Source organism: Glycine max, chromosome 17 (genome assembly GCF_000004515.6).
Source record: "Glycine max cultivar Williams 82 chromosome 17, Glycine_max_v4.0, whole genome shotgun sequence".
In the NCBI taxonomy this organism is placed as follows: domain Eukaryota; kingdom Viridiplantae; phylum Streptophyta; class Magnoliopsida; order Fabales; family Fabaceae; genus Glycine; species Glycine max.
In genome coordinates this window covers 13,233,761-13,251,027 of record NC_038253.2, presented here as the reverse complement: position 1 = coordinate 13,251,027, position 17,267 = coordinate 13,233,761, and the positions used below count along the sequence as shown (strand labels likewise).

At 29.9% G+C, this 17,267-nt stretch overlaps 2 protein-coding genes across 2 annotated transcripts; both read right to left on the bottom strand.

Annotated features, from left to right (window-relative positions):
• Positions 1 to 1,119: 1,119 nt before the first annotated feature.
• Positions 1,120 to 5,793, bottom strand: LOC100786100 (probable hexokinase-like 2 protein). Its single transcript, XM_041011391.1, is given in 9 exon segments — positions 1,120 to 1,449; positions 1,724 to 1,805; positions 2,107 to 2,237; positions 2,353 to 2,486; positions 3,306 to 3,465; positions 3,573 to 3,647; positions 4,736 to 4,909; positions 5,104 to 5,254; positions 5,519 to 5,793. Coding segments are annotated over 9 exon segments (1,512 nt in total).
• An 8,019-nt stretch (positions 5,794 to 13,812) lies between these two features.
• LOC100785572 (transcription factor bHLH25) lies at positions 13,813 to 16,946 on the bottom strand. Its single transcript, XM_006600836.3, has 5 exons — positions 16,746 to 16,946; positions 16,369 to 16,457; positions 15,631 to 16,281; positions 14,721 to 15,080; positions 13,813 to 14,414 (listed from the first exon to the last, which is right to left on the bottom strand). The coding sequence occupies exons 2-5, from the start codon at positions 16,405 to 16,407 to the stop codon at positions 14,343 to 14,345; spliced, it is 1,122 nt and encodes a 373-aa protein (XP_006600899.1). The 5' UTR covers positions 16,408 to 16,457; positions 16,746 to 16,946; the 3' UTR covers positions 13,813 to 14,342.
• Between the last annotated feature and the right edge of the window lie 321 nt (positions 16,947 to 17,267).

Sequence of the window (17,267 nt, the reverse complement as noted above, 5' to 3'; positions counted from 1 at the left end):
GGTGATTGGATGCGCTACTATGTCGTGGTTGTAGGTTTTGGGATTGCAAATTTTTTTTTAGATTTGAGAAAAAGGGATGGTTTGCGATTTTCAGATCTGAGAAATGGAGGGTGCTTGTGGTGGTGTCACCACTGTAGGCTTGGAAGGGAGTCGTTGTGGTGACAATTTTGTCGTTGTCATTGTCATTGTCGGCGTGGTGGTTGCATGTGTTGTGGTCATTGGCTTGAAAGGAAGATTTGTTGCGGTGTTGTCATGGTTGTTGTCACTGTAGTTGGTTTCTGTTGATGTTGTCACTGTGATGATTGCGGTGGTGTCATCGATGTTGGCTCTTTGTGCTAGTGCATGGGAGAGATGGGGACAGAGGACAAAGTTGAAAAATGAGGAAAGGGAGATAAAATAAGAAAAAAGAAAAAGAGAAAAATAAAGAATAATCTTGGCCTTTGATTAAAAATATTATATATTCAATGGTTATAAAATACTCACTCACGATAGGCAACGAGTTTTCCTTTCCCACCTTAGTCTTTGTCCAATTTCAAAACTGCCTTTAAACCCTAAACGTAGAAATGAAATGCCCAATATCAACCTTGCCCAAATCCATACTAAATAAACCACTTTTGTTTACAATTAGTAGCAACCCAATGAATTTGAATCATGCACCTCCCATAAATGTTTGAAAAGACTATAATATTCTAATACCTTCCTTTGATTAATTGTAGTCCTAAGACCTGCCATGACACCTCTCTTATAATGAATGATTTTGGAAACCTTATCTCTATATCGAAATGGTCATTCAGAAGGTAAAAATTACCTTTTAGAATGATCATTTTGGAATGGGAGTTCCTGGTGAAAGGATTATATTTGTCCACACCCATAAAATGAAAAGTGCATGATACAAGTTAAGTTAGGAGGTGTAGAATTCAAATGCCCCCAATTTAAATAGCTGGTGTATCCACCCTGGTAGGTCCATTTTAACGAGTCAAAAATCCAAATCACTCACTATAAACTAAATCAATGAAATAAAAGAATGCATTCGAAGGCAAAACAAATTCCTTGAAGTTCAAGCATCATCAAGAAGCCATAAAAAACAAAACAACTCTTTAACATGAAACAACAGAAGGTTCAAGAATCCGCACGGTGTGCATAAGTTTGAGCAGCAGCAAGGAACAAAGCACCAGTTCCAGAGCCACCATGCGAATGTTCAACGATGACATTGTCTGAGAGATCCTTGCCGAGCATTTCCCAGATGCTGCTATGAAGGTAGTTTCTAAAGATGCGATAGTGCTCATAAAGCCCTCCTTCCACAGTCACCACACTCTTTCTGTTCTCAACTCTCCCAAGCTTCTTGATTATCCCCACGATTCCGGCTCCGGCTAGGCGTGCACCACGCTCCGTCACTATGTCACACACCTCTGCCACCATTTCTCTTGCCATTAGGCTACAACTATCGATCTGCATGTGTTTCGTTCAATTTCAATTCATATTAATTCATTTCTTGCTTCTTCTTTTTTTTACCATGCATGTATTAATGTTATAAAAAAGATAAATGTTAACCAATATCTTAAAAATGTTAGTTAAGAAACTTAAAGTAAAAATGTGTTGTCTAGGATTATTTTTGCATTTTTTTATGACTTTCATATTAAATATATTTTTTTTAATTTTTTAACCAATGTCCTAAGAATATTATTTAGCATGATTCTATAAAAAAAAAAAATGAAAATCTTACATCAAAAATCTCGCTGAGTTTCTCACTCACTATTTCACGATCCTCGGACATGTCTTGATGCATAGCTGCCATATCTGGAGACCTACACAAAGTCACAAATATTCAGTCTTCATTATTTGAATTACAAGTACTCTTCATTCACGCAAAGACAACAATTGAAGACGACACCTTATTGAAAAAATTCCACATATCATAATGTCCTAAAGGTTGTAATTAAAGACAACGTTGTAACAAAATCTTATAAGGACATATTCTAAATCAATTTTTATCTAAAATCAATTTCATTAAAAAAAAAACAATTTTGACCTAAGCACATATTGAAAAACCTTGCAATAAAGTGATCTAGGCTTGCAATACGAGGTACTAATTGTGGACTTAAATACCTTAGTAAGTATGGAGTCATTAACTTTGGAGGCACGTTGCTTCCAAATAAGGCTGTTTCTCGGGCCAACTTTAACAAGACCTGTCTCACAACTTCTCCCAAATACATTCCTGAAATAAGCTTTTCGAAAATCTGAGATGAGGTAAGAAAAAAAAACCAGAAGAGTCAGTGGCCAATTCTAGATGATTAATTTCGAATTACGAATTACAAGGGTTAATACACAACAGTGATTTTAGGAGCTATATACCTCGCGACCAGGATTTGAGCTTTCAGCATCTACACTCGCATCAAATGATGTTAAAGGAAGATGAGGAGAATTGAACTTTCCCCACTCCATGCTAATTACCTGCAATACTACACCCGAATTAATCATTTAAGTTGCTTAATTCACAGTTGACAAATCGTATGCGTTCATGCCGATAAATTATTATATGGTTCAGAACTCTTATAATCATAACTAATCTCTCCATGACATGCAGTTCAATGTTATTAATTTTTTTGAAAACTCGGCTGTATGTTTTCTAAGAATTATTCAAAACCTGAAATATGCAGCGATCTAAGACTATCTAAAAATTTTTCGTGCATGACTGACCTGGGTAGGTGTTATAATAGTTACTTCATCCATTCCTTTTCGTTTGTTTTTAAGATTATTACGTAGGAATCAATAAATGCAATAATTTTTTATTTTAATAAAATAGTTGAGTTTTTTTTTTACTGAACATTTTATCTTTTTTTCTTGACTCAACAATTAATACATGTGTATATTAAATTAAAAGCTAGGAGACAAATAATAATAATATAATTTATACTTCCTCTCTTCTCAAATATAAACAACAAAAATTTCTTATTTTTTGTCTCAAATATAAATAAATTTCAATCATCTTTACCTTATTTAACTAGAGTATCTCCAAATTATTGTTCATTAGTCAATTAACATCAAAAACTTTTTTTAATGCTTAATATTAAGTTTCAATAAATGATAATTTATGAAAAATATTTATTTTTCAATGGAAAAGAACATAATTTAATGAAATTAACTAATTTTCTGAGTGTAAAAATATACTTTTTTTGTGTGCTAATAATTGAGATCAGATGAAATAAAAGAATAGTTAATGTGGTATTAAATTTTATATATGGCATAAATATGATTTTTTTCTCTAAAAAATTGGACAATTAAAAAGAAATGAAGACATTATTAACTAACCAGCTCGCTTGAATTGGGAGATTGTGTAAGGTCATTAGCAACTTCTTCTGCCGATTCTACATAAGCGGCGTTTGTGTTCATGCCAAGGGTAATTGCAGCCACGCTCTCTCTGTTATAGTATCTTCCACCGGCCAAACCTCCGATAGTTTCATCAACCTATTCAGTGTGAATGTTTTGAATCTGCTGTAGTTTCAGTCATGGAAAGACAAAAAAAGACCCATGAAAATGTAACATTTATACAATTAATTGATAGAGCCACTAACCAGTGAAGAAACATGCATTTTCATTCCATGATTAGTCAATGCTTTATTAAGGTCTTTCACCATTCCTTTGCGAACCTGGTATACCACAATATGAATGTCTTAGTCTTGCAACATTCAAAGGGTTCAATTATTCTATGATAAGTCTTGGCTAGGATTAGAATTCAATTGAACAATCAATTTAATTAGGCAACCCAATTCAATAAAAAAGAAAATGACTTAAATTAGTTTTGGGCTCAAACTTGTTCATCTTATTGATTGAACTTAATGAACTTGCATCCACTTTAGTTTAATTAAATATGTCAAGTTTAATGCGTTAAGCTCAAATTTGTCATTTAGTAAAATTCAATTTTTACATATATTTAATTTAAATAGTTTAGTTAAACTAAAAATACAATTAAGTGTTAATATATATTTTCTTAATTAGATTATTATCCTGATTAAAAGTATTGATATAATTATACATCATGCTAAGGTTAGCTAGTGCATAACTAACAAGATAAGTAAGTAAAAGTGAAAAAAGATTATACTGTTTAACAAAGACCTATAACCTAGTCTACATCAAACTTAAGTTAGATTAGATCTTTTCTAAAAATAAATTAAGTCAAACTCAAATCATATATATTTAACCTAGGATAAATTTAGATCCGACAAAGCCTGACTCGACTAAACTTATTTTAATCCCTACAAATAAGTCAAATTTTTAATTCATCATTAAACTGAGATGTTACCAAAATCACAAGCCACCTCGACTCATTCCATGACTATTAAGTCTATAGTCTTGACACATTTTTAAGAACTTTTGAATTTTACTAATCTATCTGTTAAACTGAGATTTTAGCAAATAAATCACATGTATAAAAATTTTATATCCCCAAATAACTACCTTATTTTAATGAGTATTTTTTTAAGAAAATATATATAAATAAATTCTGACAATAAGATTAGATAAATATTTTTTGCAATAAGATTCTTAAAAAAAAAATAATTAGTGATGTATCCATACAAGACTTGTTGCAATAAGTAAATACCTTGCCTATCTACATGATACATAATATATATATATATATATATATATATATATATATATATATATATATATATATATATATAAGATGTATGTATGTACATTACAAAACAAAACAGGTGGAGTCAGTGCACTCAACTGGGTTGTTTGCGCTTTTCCGTTGAAATGTTGTGGCCGCAAAAGGCAAAACTTCGTCCACTGGATATGACAAGGTGAAGCCCAATTTCTTCTTTTTGGCGGGTGCACCATCTTGAATCTCAGGATGCAACGAAACAAACTTAGCTATCTCTGTAGCTACGTAATCAGTTATTTCCTGTTAAGAAAAAACTGTCACGTGTGCTTTGGGCATTATAATTCATAGATTCACATCAATCAAATTAAGAAAATAACATGTATGCAAAAGCAAAATGATAAGTTATGCCATGTCAATAATTTTCTATCCATACCGCTGGGAAAGTAATTATTTCATTAGAGAAACTGAATTTTTATTTTTTAAGGTAAAAGTACCTCAGAAGCACCAGCCAAGACAGCATCAGGGATGGAAATCTCTTCTCTTTGTAACGCAGAGATAGGCATACTCTTTCCTCCTAGCCGTGCACACAACATCAACAAATGCTTTCCTTGCAAATTAACCCCATAAAAAAATCCTTCCTCATCTCTGCCACATGCCAATGCATTTTATCATTATTTTTAAAATAAGCATTAAATTGCATATTCACTACGATAAATACTAACTGATTAGAGTTAATATTTTGTTCTTAGTTAGTAAATCAACAAGTGGTTAGTTTAAGTGAAATTAGACTCGATTTCCGATCTCAAATTCAAGAGAAAAAATATTACTAAAAAGAGAGATCACTAAAGATATTCAATGAGGTTTCCGAACTGCACCAATATCATTATGACAAAAAAATATGTGAATTACCCAAGTGGGAGTGATGTAACATTGGAGATCACCATGTTGAGAGTGGAGTTTTCATCGGAAGAACCAAGAGAGACTTTCATGTTAGAGACAAAATCATCAGCAACCTGCCAAAGTTTAGTTACTGGGGTGGCACATTCCCTAGCGAATTTTCGAATAATTTGCTTTGTTTTCCACAACTGTTGCTCTTTCCATCGCTTCCACCTTCTGATCAATACCCCTACTACTACCAGCGCAAGAGTTGTTGTGCTCACTGCCACCACCACATTTTTCCTCATCCTTCAACAATGATAATCAAATCTAAGATCGGAGAAAGTTAATTAATAAATGCTTTTGTTATATTATTGTGGATCAATTTGCCTGAAAAAAAGAAAAACAAAAGTTCTCGGGGTATGAAAAAATCAAAATAACTGAAATCCGTTTATGTAGTATATACAGGAAGGAACGAGTATCAAGGGATTGAGATTTCATTCACATAAATGGGCTAACCACCTTAGGAGTATGCCTGGCCCATTACTTCAGTAACTCAGGCTTGGGCTTATGGAACAATAACAATGGTCCATAGCACTTTCATGGTGCAGCTGATTTCTTAGTGTGACTAATGTTTATTTTCAAATATTTATTTTGATCTAAAAGATAATTTTATAAAAAGACCTACAATTTTGGTATTGACACGTAAAAAATTTGTTTAAATAAATGATAAAATTACACTTTAATTAATTATAATATCACTTTTTTATCTATTCCCATACAAATCTTTATTTATATTTAAAAATATTATACTAACACTTTTTTTTAATATTTTAAAATATATAACGTTCTTTTATATATTACACTAGTATCTTTTATAAAAAAAAAATATTTATATAATTTCACGAAACTTCATAACTGATTAGTGAATGTATGTCTGTTGCCTACGTCTCAAGTAATAATTATGGGTGCCTAAAAGTCTTGTTGTCGTCAATTATGTTAATCTGTCTATTCCTAATCTTCTTTGCTTGTAGCACTACAAAAGCTACTTTTTGAGTCACGTAGCAAAATCCCTTTCACATAAAGATTTGGAAAATACCTTCAACATACAGATTATGGATATCTAAAGTTTGAAATGTGGCTTACAGAAAGTTGACAGGTGTTGGACATGGACCAACGTGTCAAATCTTTGGTGCTGAACCTTTTTGAACAATTCATGGAAAAAAAGTTGCTAACTTTAGATGCACATGAATTAACTCAGGAGAAAATTATTTTCTTTAGATGGACCCAATATTAATAAAGCTACTTTTTGCTCGTTTATACCCTTGTGCGCTTAAAACCCTCTCAAGTCTCAAGTCAATATATATGTCCTTGCCTTGCCCTACAGCTACAGTTCTAGCACTAGCTGCATGAAGATATGTTTCCTGTATTGCATAAAGCGAAAACAAAACTTGTATACAAGAAATTAAATTATAAATATGTAGTTGCATTATACTAGCTGAAAGAAAATTTTGATTAGATCACTAAACCATTATATTTATTTAGAATGTTTGGAAGTTCCTCCTTTTATATTACTTCCAGTTTTTGGACAAAGTAGCTAGCTAAGTGATTTAGAATTTAGAGATTGACGCGCACATCGTTCCATTATTTGATGACTTCAGAAAATAAAAATTATTATCAATATCATTTTATTACGTTATTTTATACTATTTTTAAATGCTAATAAAATACTTTTCTCTGAAGAAAAAACTGATAATAAAATACTTATTTCCAATGAAATAAAGTATAAAAATATTTTATCAATATCAATACATTCCATTTTTCTTATAACGAACAACCACGTTTAAGTTGGGCGTGGGGACATAATATATGTTATTTATAAAGGTACCCGCACTTTTTTTTTATTCTTCTTTTCTTTTTTTATAGAATAAGGTAACCGCACCTAAAAAAAAGAGATTTATTATTATATACGCATACCCATTTTTTTTTTATCTCATTCATTTTTTTTAACACAATCTATTACATCAATATATTTAAATGAGTATTGACAAAATTATTTTTAAATAAAATTAGTTTTGATTGAAACAATTTTTTAATAATGTAATTTATGTTTGGATATTTTTACTATTAAAATAAATCATTAGTAAAATTTAGTATTTTTATTATCTAATATAAAAGTTATCTAAAGGCTAATTTCAATTTAGAATCAATTCTAGAGTCATAATCAATTCCTTAGTAAAGCTAACAATGTATTTTGTTTAGAGGAGATAAATAAAATAGATGGAAATAAAAAAATAAAAAATAGAGTAGAAATAAAATGATATATTATGTTGCTTGTTTTAAATAGGAAGAAATATAGTAGAAATAATATTGTAAAATTATTTGGTATGAATCAGATAGGAATGAGAGAATTAAATTGAAACACAAAAATATCATTATGCCCTTATGTGAATAGTTCTGATAGGCAAAAAAAAAAATCGATTATAAATCACAAAAAACGATTATTTTGATAAAAAAATAATTGTTTCTTAACTACAAATAATTAATTTTTACTGTTTAAGATAATTTTAATATGAAGAGAGAAAATTATTTTACGAATCTCAACTTTTAAAGTTAACTCTCTTCCAAATTATCCTATCAAACTTGGATATCTCAGTCTGTCTTCCATATTTTATTTCTCTTTGCTGAACCGGATACAACCTAAAAATGTAAAAATTTACCTAACATCGTTTTAATTAGTGTTTCAACGTAATTATAACAAATTCAACGTGAAATCAAATAAGCAATACAACGTCTATATTTTTTTTTTCTCTCTTTTTTCTTTCTTCACATGTCCCAAAATGGAGTATACACTGATTTTTTTTCCTATTTTATTATTATAAGAAAATCGCTCTAAAGTTTTGTCGATTATTGTAATTTGCCATCAACAAAAGATGTCGCATTCCTTGAACAGACGTTCTCTTATAAAAATATAGACATATTGGATTTTGAGATATATACACCCCAAAGTTGGTTGAGCGTTGTTGTCGTAAAGTTGGAGTTATTGACAAAGAAGAAAACGTCAGCACAAAAGGACAAAAACAAAAGAGCATGGAATAAGACAGAGAATATATACCCACTTTGCACCTCATTTTATATTTACTTTTTACTTTTAAAAAAATAAATAAATTGAATACTTATAAGTGAACAAATATTTTATCATAAATACTTATCAGGAAGCAAATAAATGTGTAAGTTAATATTTCAGTTTTTTTATGACAAATACCATAAATTTATAATAATTCACATACAATTTGTCCAAAAAATCCCCTTCATAATCAATATTTTAGTTTATAAGTAATTTTGAGTTTCAACATTAAATAGTTTTCTGTGTTAAATATTCAATGGGTGGATTTTGTCATTGATAATCGTTCTATTTAGTTTGAGAAAAAAAATTGTCTTTTTGTAAAAAAAATACTTATGATTTCTAAGTAATAAATGATCTTCTTTTTTACCAAAGAAAAATAATCTTAATATTATTAGTAAAGATCATATTATATTCTTAACTTTTTATCATAATATTTTTTTTCAAATAAGTTATATTTTCCATTAAAAAAATCAATAAATTAATTTCTAGTTAAATTATTACAATAACTGATTGATTTAAATATAAAATCACCATTAAGCGCATGAATAAACTCACGCATGATTGTTTTACCTTAATAAGATGTTTGAATTTGTATTTTGAATATGCAATCGTGTTAAAAAAAACCCTCACTTATTATGGTATCACCCAACTCAATAAAATTTCATTCCATGAAGTGTAGTCTATATAGAATAAATAAATATAAAACCAGTTATTATAATAACTTCATATTCTTTATTGTCTGTAATTTTATCGTAAAATTGTTTTTTTAGAAATTCAAATATTACATATTGTAAATGCTTTTCTCCAAATAATCAAATATAAAATTTATTTCATTTATAAACCCAATTTAAAGACACCTAATGATACGTTTTTCAAGATGTGCTTGAGTGCTTCTGTATCATTTTTCAAAAGAAATGAGATGGGTTCAAAAAGAAAAAAAAAAAGTGAAAAAAGAATATAATATTTGAGAAAAGTTAGAGATTGGTTGTTGGGGACATAATCTATATTTAAAAATAGTTTTCAAACCCTCCAAAAATATTCGTCCAACCCAAAAATGCAGAGAAATTCCTTTCACCAAGATAGTAAGTTCACCATCCCACCCACTAGATTTTCAAATACACGCTTATACGTTGGCTGAAGAACAGCAAAGGCCAAATAGTGGGAGGCACATTGGAGTACGCTGCAATTGAGTTTGTTGGTATCTTTTTTTTAGGAAGATTTTGTTCCTATCTATACCAACTGTAATAAGACAAATCACAATTTACAATAAACAATATTAATTGACTAATTGTGGTTCAATATTCCTGTCATTCCATTATCATATCAATTTTGTTTAAATATATATATTATGTCTCAATACATGGTTATAATTCATTTGACAACACCTGTTAAATTTGTGGGGAAATATTTTGATTAGATTGATCGCATAATACATTTTTAGAAATGGGTGATAAACTTTTTAAAACATGATTAAACCTCATACTAATTATTGATTTCATAATTAATCCAAAGAGTGGAAACTTGTGGGATACCGTAGAGTCCCACCCAAGAACCAAAAGTCCTAATTATTATTATGATTAAAAACTATTAAGCAAACTACAAAGATATATATTTAGAAAATAATACTTGGGAAATTTCATTGCATCAAAACAATGAGCGCATAGTACCGGTTGATTTTTCACACTGAAGTCTTTCCGTTTCATCTTCAAAGTTGGTGTGTACTAAAGTCTTTGGCATAAATATAGTGTGAAAAAGAGAAGTGATGACTAATCAGTTAAATCGAAATCAATATCAGAATGATGTTGTTTATTCTATTCCTGGAAGTCTGGAGTAACAATAAGATCACCGACCATAGTGTATGAGCCAGTTGATGTGTCAAGGTTCTCATAATGTCCATAGAGAAGAAATCAATAAGACAACAGATGCTGTTAAATTCTGAAGCCGCCCATATGTTTTGGTCAGTTTTGGGGTGGTCGGTTTGGTGTGTTCCCATTCATTTTCTTTGTCTATGGTTAGTAGGTAATGTGAATTCGATCTTATAATTGGAGGAGCTAAAGAAAAAAATTCAAGTGGGGAAATTTGGAAAAAATAATGTGTGAAAGGAACAAGTTATTAATCAGGATAATGTTCTTAAAATTATAAAGGAGACTTTGCATTTATTATATGAGTTCACTTGCCTACAAAGAAAAGGACACGTATGTTTAGCAAAATTATTTGCCCCAATTGTTCGGAGAATATATAGAAGAGGATTCGGATCCTCTTAATGTTCATGTTTCAAATCAAGATTGGGAAATTTAGGGGATGCTTTGGTTGTTTTCTTTTTTCATTTTCAGTGAAAACAAAAAACACTGATGAAAATATGTTTGGTTGGATTTTTGAAAACATTTTCAATGAAAATAAAAATAAGAAATAATCAGAAAATGAAAACAATAAATTCTCATTTTCAGTGTTTTCAGTTGAGAACAGAACCCTCATTTCGGGTAAGATGAAATTGGGGTGACAATGGATGTAATTTTAAGCAAATATAAAAATACAAAAGACAAGAAATCAATATATCATAAATTTTCAGTATTTTTATTTCATAAAAACAAAAAACAATAAATCAAACCAAACATAATTTCAGAATTCTAATATTTTAAAAATGAAAATAATTTTCAGAAAATAAAAACAGAAAATAAAAATGCAAACCAAACACACCCTTCATAGTTCAAGTTTGAGGCTAATTTAATTACTTATTTGGAGTGATCATGTTTAACATCGCTCTCATCTGTATCTTCAATTTTACTTGTACAAACCCATATCATTTTTTAAATAATCATATGTAAATATAAAAGTGTATATATGAATTTAAATATTTTTTGTCTGTTTCTGTTTTATAGTTTTTAAAACAGTTATTTTAGAAATAATTTTAAATTAAACTAAGAAATTTCAAATTAGAAATTAGGTAGTTGTGAGCAATATAGAATTGTTTTTGCAACATAAATTTTAAAATAAAAAACTGAAATTAAAGACAAACAAACTTACCCTGACTATTCTTTTGTATGTAGTTTAGTGGTCAAAAAGTTTGTATATTATAACGCACCTTTTCTTTCTTAATGGTCTTTTTTTATTTTGACGTACTTTCTTAATGATAGATTGAATATCTTTTTGAAAATGATTCACTTTTAATTGCAATAAATAAATTGAAAGTTATATTCAGTGTAATTTTTAATTAATTGAAAGTATAAAAAAGTGTGCATAACTGTTATCAAAATTAAGTTAAGATTGTACACTAATTACACAGATTAAGTTTAAAAGGACAAATTAAGCTGAATTGAAACCGTTAATACTTGTAAACTTGTGGCAACTGTTTTTGTTGTGTACTTGTCATTATAACCACGTGTATCACGATATCACGATCATTTAATTAAAGGTGTTGAAAAAAATAAACTACTATGTACTATCACTATCGACAATATAAGCACATTAGATTTTTAAAAATGAAAAATTAATGATGCAGTCTTAGTTAATTAGTTTGGAGTTTAAAATAATGCAACTATCTTCATCTGGTCAAAGCTTCCTCCGAGATCTCTCTGCTGCCCTTTACAAATCCTTCGAGTGTTTTTCTCACCTTAATTCAATTTATAGCCTTTTCTCTTTTGATGTCCCCCCTGTGCCCTCTCTAACGTGCTGCAAAATCTTAAAAAACTATAAATGATTCTTGCGTATAACCTACCATTATATCAAATTTTTTAGCAGAAATATCAATATATTTGCATTTGTAAATGTCTTATATAAGAATTTAAAAGTTTATGTATAGAATTATAATAATATAAAAATAAAAAAATAAGATATATATAATAATATAAAATAATTTTATACTATTATCGAATTATAATTTATAATTTATAATAAATTTATTAATTTTTATGATAATTATTTAAAATTATAATATTAATAATAATTTACAAATAAAATATAATATAAAATTATTTTATACTGTTAATAAATACATCATCATCAGATATTAGAATTATATAACGATCAATATTCATCAACAAGAAACAATTTTGCATTTTTGGCAGTTGAAGTCTCCTGCCAATTTTTCTTACACATCTTGAATGAGTCATTAGACTTCAAATCTCTATCTATATTTATTTTTTTAAAAAGAAAATCATGAAACACTCTTACGCCCACTTGAAGATGGGATTAATCCCGCTCTGACATCCACGTGGCAACATACAAGTTGATATATAATTAGTTTATATTAATGATAATGATAAAGCTAGATAGGTAAGTTTATGTTCAGGTGACATTAGACAGTTATATTAATAAATATAATGTGCATATAGATTAATGATACTAATGTATAGGACATGACATCGTTTAATTAATTCATATTTATGTATACATTAATAAATACTAGGACCATTTTCTCAAGAATAAACTAATTTATATTATATTAAGGGTATAATGTATATTTTTTCATATTCTTTTTTTTTAAAAAGTGTGATTCTTTTCTCATAATTAAGCTTTCATGTTAACTCTCTCTTAAAGACTAATACATATTTTTATAAGTTTATAAATTTAGTTTCTCATGAATTTTATATATATATATATATAAAGAGAGAGATATGATGTATTTTTCATAATTTTTAATCTATTTCCCTTTAAAATTCACCTAAATTAAACATACACATGTCTTTTTAATTTTAAATATTTTATTTATACTTTTAGATTTTATTTGAATTTAAAAATATTAGGCGCAACAGAGCATATATAATATAAACTCTGCTCTGCATGGAAGAAAGCAAGCGACTACGTGTGTATTTAAATGATCACAACTCAGAAGATTAGCACGCAGATCTCAAATTTTGGGGTAGGATTAAGTGGTTTCCCATATTAAATTTCAATAATTATGATAATGTCATGTGGATCCAATGACAATCATTAAAATAATAAACTTCTTCTACAAATAGTTGATATTCGTTTAAGATTTCGCACAGCATATTTTTTTTAACTTATCCATTGTCTATCTTAAAAAATATTAAAACAAAATTAATTTAAGCAAATTAAATTACTTTAAGTGGATCATATCGCTCAACTGGTACAAAATAAGTCCAAATAGCGAGAATCTCGTTTAAACCGAAAAAAACTATTAGTAGTTGAAGATATGCACCCATGAGTATCCAAAAGAGTTTAAACAAAGAACAAATAGTCATTAGTAACAATAATAATTTTATACATAAGTGATCATTACAATCCGACAAGGAGAACAATATAAAATAAATGCTGCCAGCATTTTTTTCAATCAAACTGGATCCTGTTCACAAAGCGAAAGAGAATGGAAAGAGGTCTATTTGAATAGTCAAATCCTCTCATAAAAACCCTCTTTAAAAAAATAAAAAATAAAATAAAATAACAACAACAAAAGCTGTGGAAATTAGAAAATGCCATTATGGGGTATATTAACGCAGCTAATGAATCAACTACGCAAAAACTATGAGGAAAAAGGGAAAACACTTGGCATTATCTTGAAGTCTACAGCATAACTAACAGACTCAAGGCAGTTGCAGTCGCAGAACATTGATATTATACTCCAAAATCCAGATGATGGACTAGGGAAAAAGAAAGCTCTGAGATAAAAAAAATCTTATTGTAAGTATTTTTCCTATAGTCATGCATGCACAACAACAAATCAAATGTAGCTAAATCAGTGAATTTCTTGAACTGGTTAACTATTATTCACTATCAAAGCTGCCTCAAACACTGACTTAAGCTTCTTATGAGATCCTTTGCTGTCAAGCAATAGTCGTTGTTCATCTGCAAAAAAACACAAATCATATATATATTTATGATCAGTATGTGAAAATGCATAAAGACACTTATTCATAGTACTTTTTCTAGGACGATAAATTATTACATGATACCGATCAATTTCCACATGATACATAATCCAATTTTTCAATTAACGAGCGAGAGTTAATTAAAAAGAATTGATTATGTATCATGTAGATATTGACTGAAAGAATAATGATTCAAGACTATGTAATAATTTCTCCTCGTTTATAACTTAATGGAAATACAGAAGATGATTATTTCTTTAAAAATTGAAGTTAATGTATTTACCTTAGCAACAATAGTTATGTCAAGAGTGTTATTCCCAAAGGGCAAGAAGCTGCTACTCTGAACTGTGAGATAATGCTTCTCTAATTCCCTTAGTATAGCAGCAGCTCCTCCACTGTTTTTGTCGCAGTGAATTCTGATTAGTACCTCTTTACCAGAAATTCTTGCTTCCATTTCGGGGAGCGATTGGTCGGAGTTTTCGTCGGAGGAGGAGCTATCAACGCCGGCAAACACAACAGATCTCTTCACAAAAACTGCTGATTCAACTGTTTTATCCACAGCTTGTTCCTCCAGAGTCTTTACCCTTTCTTGCAGTTGTTTCACGTACTTTATAGCATCTTCCAATACGGTAGCCTTGTCCATCTGCATGCAAACATTCATAATTCAATAAGAAACAATGTTCATGCACAAACATATGATACAAATTATATAGCTGGTTAAACCCAAATTGGTCTACAATCTATGTATAATTTTATAAAAATCTATCACTATAATTTAGCTATCCCAGAATTATAAAAAAAAAAAAAAAAAGTAACTTTCCACCACTAAATTTGTCATCAGTTCAGTGAGTTTTAGTGGTTAACTGCACCCAGTTAAATTAAATAAAATGTATTATATAAGTTTAAGGTTTCAAATCACAGCCACAATATTACAGTTTCGGAGGCTTCAGTAACTCTAATTGTCAATTTATATCTGTATCAGCCATGTTTGTTCATAATTTTCTATGATTCCAGTAATTATATTGCAAAAGCATTTACTGTGTCCATGATTTGACATCAATGCATCGTGCATGAAATTTGACTCATTTATTAGAGTGAGCCTAGTGCTAAAACGTTTAGATAATTTGTACAAAGTTGTAGGTTATTGGCACTATAAAGTAAATATCAAGCATGAAATTTATTACAAATGGTACCTTCTTGAGTCCAGGAACTATGGCAGAAAGAGCAATGAACCTCTGACTTAGCTTTTCCCTTCGTTTTCTTTCGGCTATCACATGATCTTGAGCTTGGGTAGGGTTTCTAGTCGTTGAAGCCGCAGCCTTTTTATCTTGATTATCATAGTGATCTAGAAAACTGTTGTTGTCACAGATACTTTGAGAAGCAGCCGCAGCAGCTGCTGAAAAATCCAAGTTTTCACCATACCCAGTTTCAATCTTAGGCTTCTTCACTTTGGCAGCCGCATCCACGTTGTTGTAGAGTTGTTGGGAAGTAACAGAAGATGCATTGGAGTGCTGATCAAAAGAGATGATTTTGGAGGACGAAGAAGAAGAAGCTTTCGGAGCCACCATGTCATGATGATGGTGATGAGCGTTGTAAGCACTCCAAGTAGTGCTCATCACAGTCTTATTTTGCTTGGTTGGTCTTGGTGGGGCAACAGAATATTGTTCATGAGGACTTTTGTGGAAAGAGTTTTGTGTGCTTTCTGAGTTGAATAATCGCTTATTGTGAGAGGAAGAGTTCTTTGGGGATGCGGAGAAGGACTCAAAGTCAAGATCTTCGAGCTGGAATAATGCTGATGAAGAATCCATAGGGTATTGATGAAACAAAGTGGGGTCCTCCATTCCCTGTGTTAATGTGAAGAAAAATTGGTAAGTAATTATATCTATTTTGTGATTATTAGTTTGCTTGAAATTAAGGTTGTGTATGCTTACAAATTCAGGCATGTACATGTTTGACGAAATTTGCATCATCCTTCACCTCGCTTGCTTAGAAATTAATTGGATATTGGTATTATGAGACACTGAAAAATTAAAAGTCGAACAAAGGAGACAATCAAAACCTCGGAAGAATTGAAAGATAAAAAAACTCTTTGATTTCCTAAAATTGAAATAGAACCTTAAACTAAATCAAAATGATAAGATATTGTTTTGATCAAGCAGATATTATTTGAATCTTGTTTCGAATTATATCAAAAAACATCAGAATTAGTTAAAGGGTATGAAAAATCTGAAGAATTCGTTGATGATGGAGAAATACAAGCAGATAGTGATGTGCATGTTTGGGAAAGGAGACTGAGAAGTTAATTTACCTTGATTGAAGAAAGAAAGAAAGGTAGAAGGCTCAGAAGAAGAAGTGTTTGTTGTTGTTGTTGTTATCAAAGTTGGAGGATGGGAGCAACGATGGAACAAATTGGTGAAACTATGAGAGTGTATTATAAAGGGGGCATGTACACGCTACGTACCCGCTTTCTCTCTATTGACCATAGCCATAGTGTGAATATGTTAATCCCATTTTCTTGGGTTAGTTCATACTGTTTGAAAAGTGGGCACTCCCATGTCTTCACTAACAGCTAGCTAGCCTTTGGTCAAATTGTGGGTTCTTTAATCTTTATTCGTGGCTTTGTTTGTTGGGTCAGGTTTGCGACGTCAATAATGCGTCCATTGCCAACGCAATAAATAACGCTTAATTGAACCCCCAATGACGTGTGATATATTTTCTTTTAATATCATTGCCATGTTATCAAACGTGTCATTCCAAATAAACAATTTATCTATCATACTCCAAAAAAAAACCAATGTGATAATCAATCCGGTCAAATCAGTGATCAAAA

Coding starts and splice junctions, on each gene's coding strand:
- LOC100785572 (XM_006600836.3), bottom strand. CDS start 16,407: ATGATGCAAATTTCGTCAAACATGTACATGCCTGAATTT. Junction 16,282..16,368: donor ACATGTACATGCCTGAATTT/GTAAGCATACAC, acceptor ACATTAACACAG/GGAATGGAGGACCCCACTTT. Junction 15,081..15,630: donor TAGTTCCTGGACTCAAGAAG/GTACCATTTGTA, acceptor GTTTGCATGCAG/ATGGACAAGGCTACCGTATT.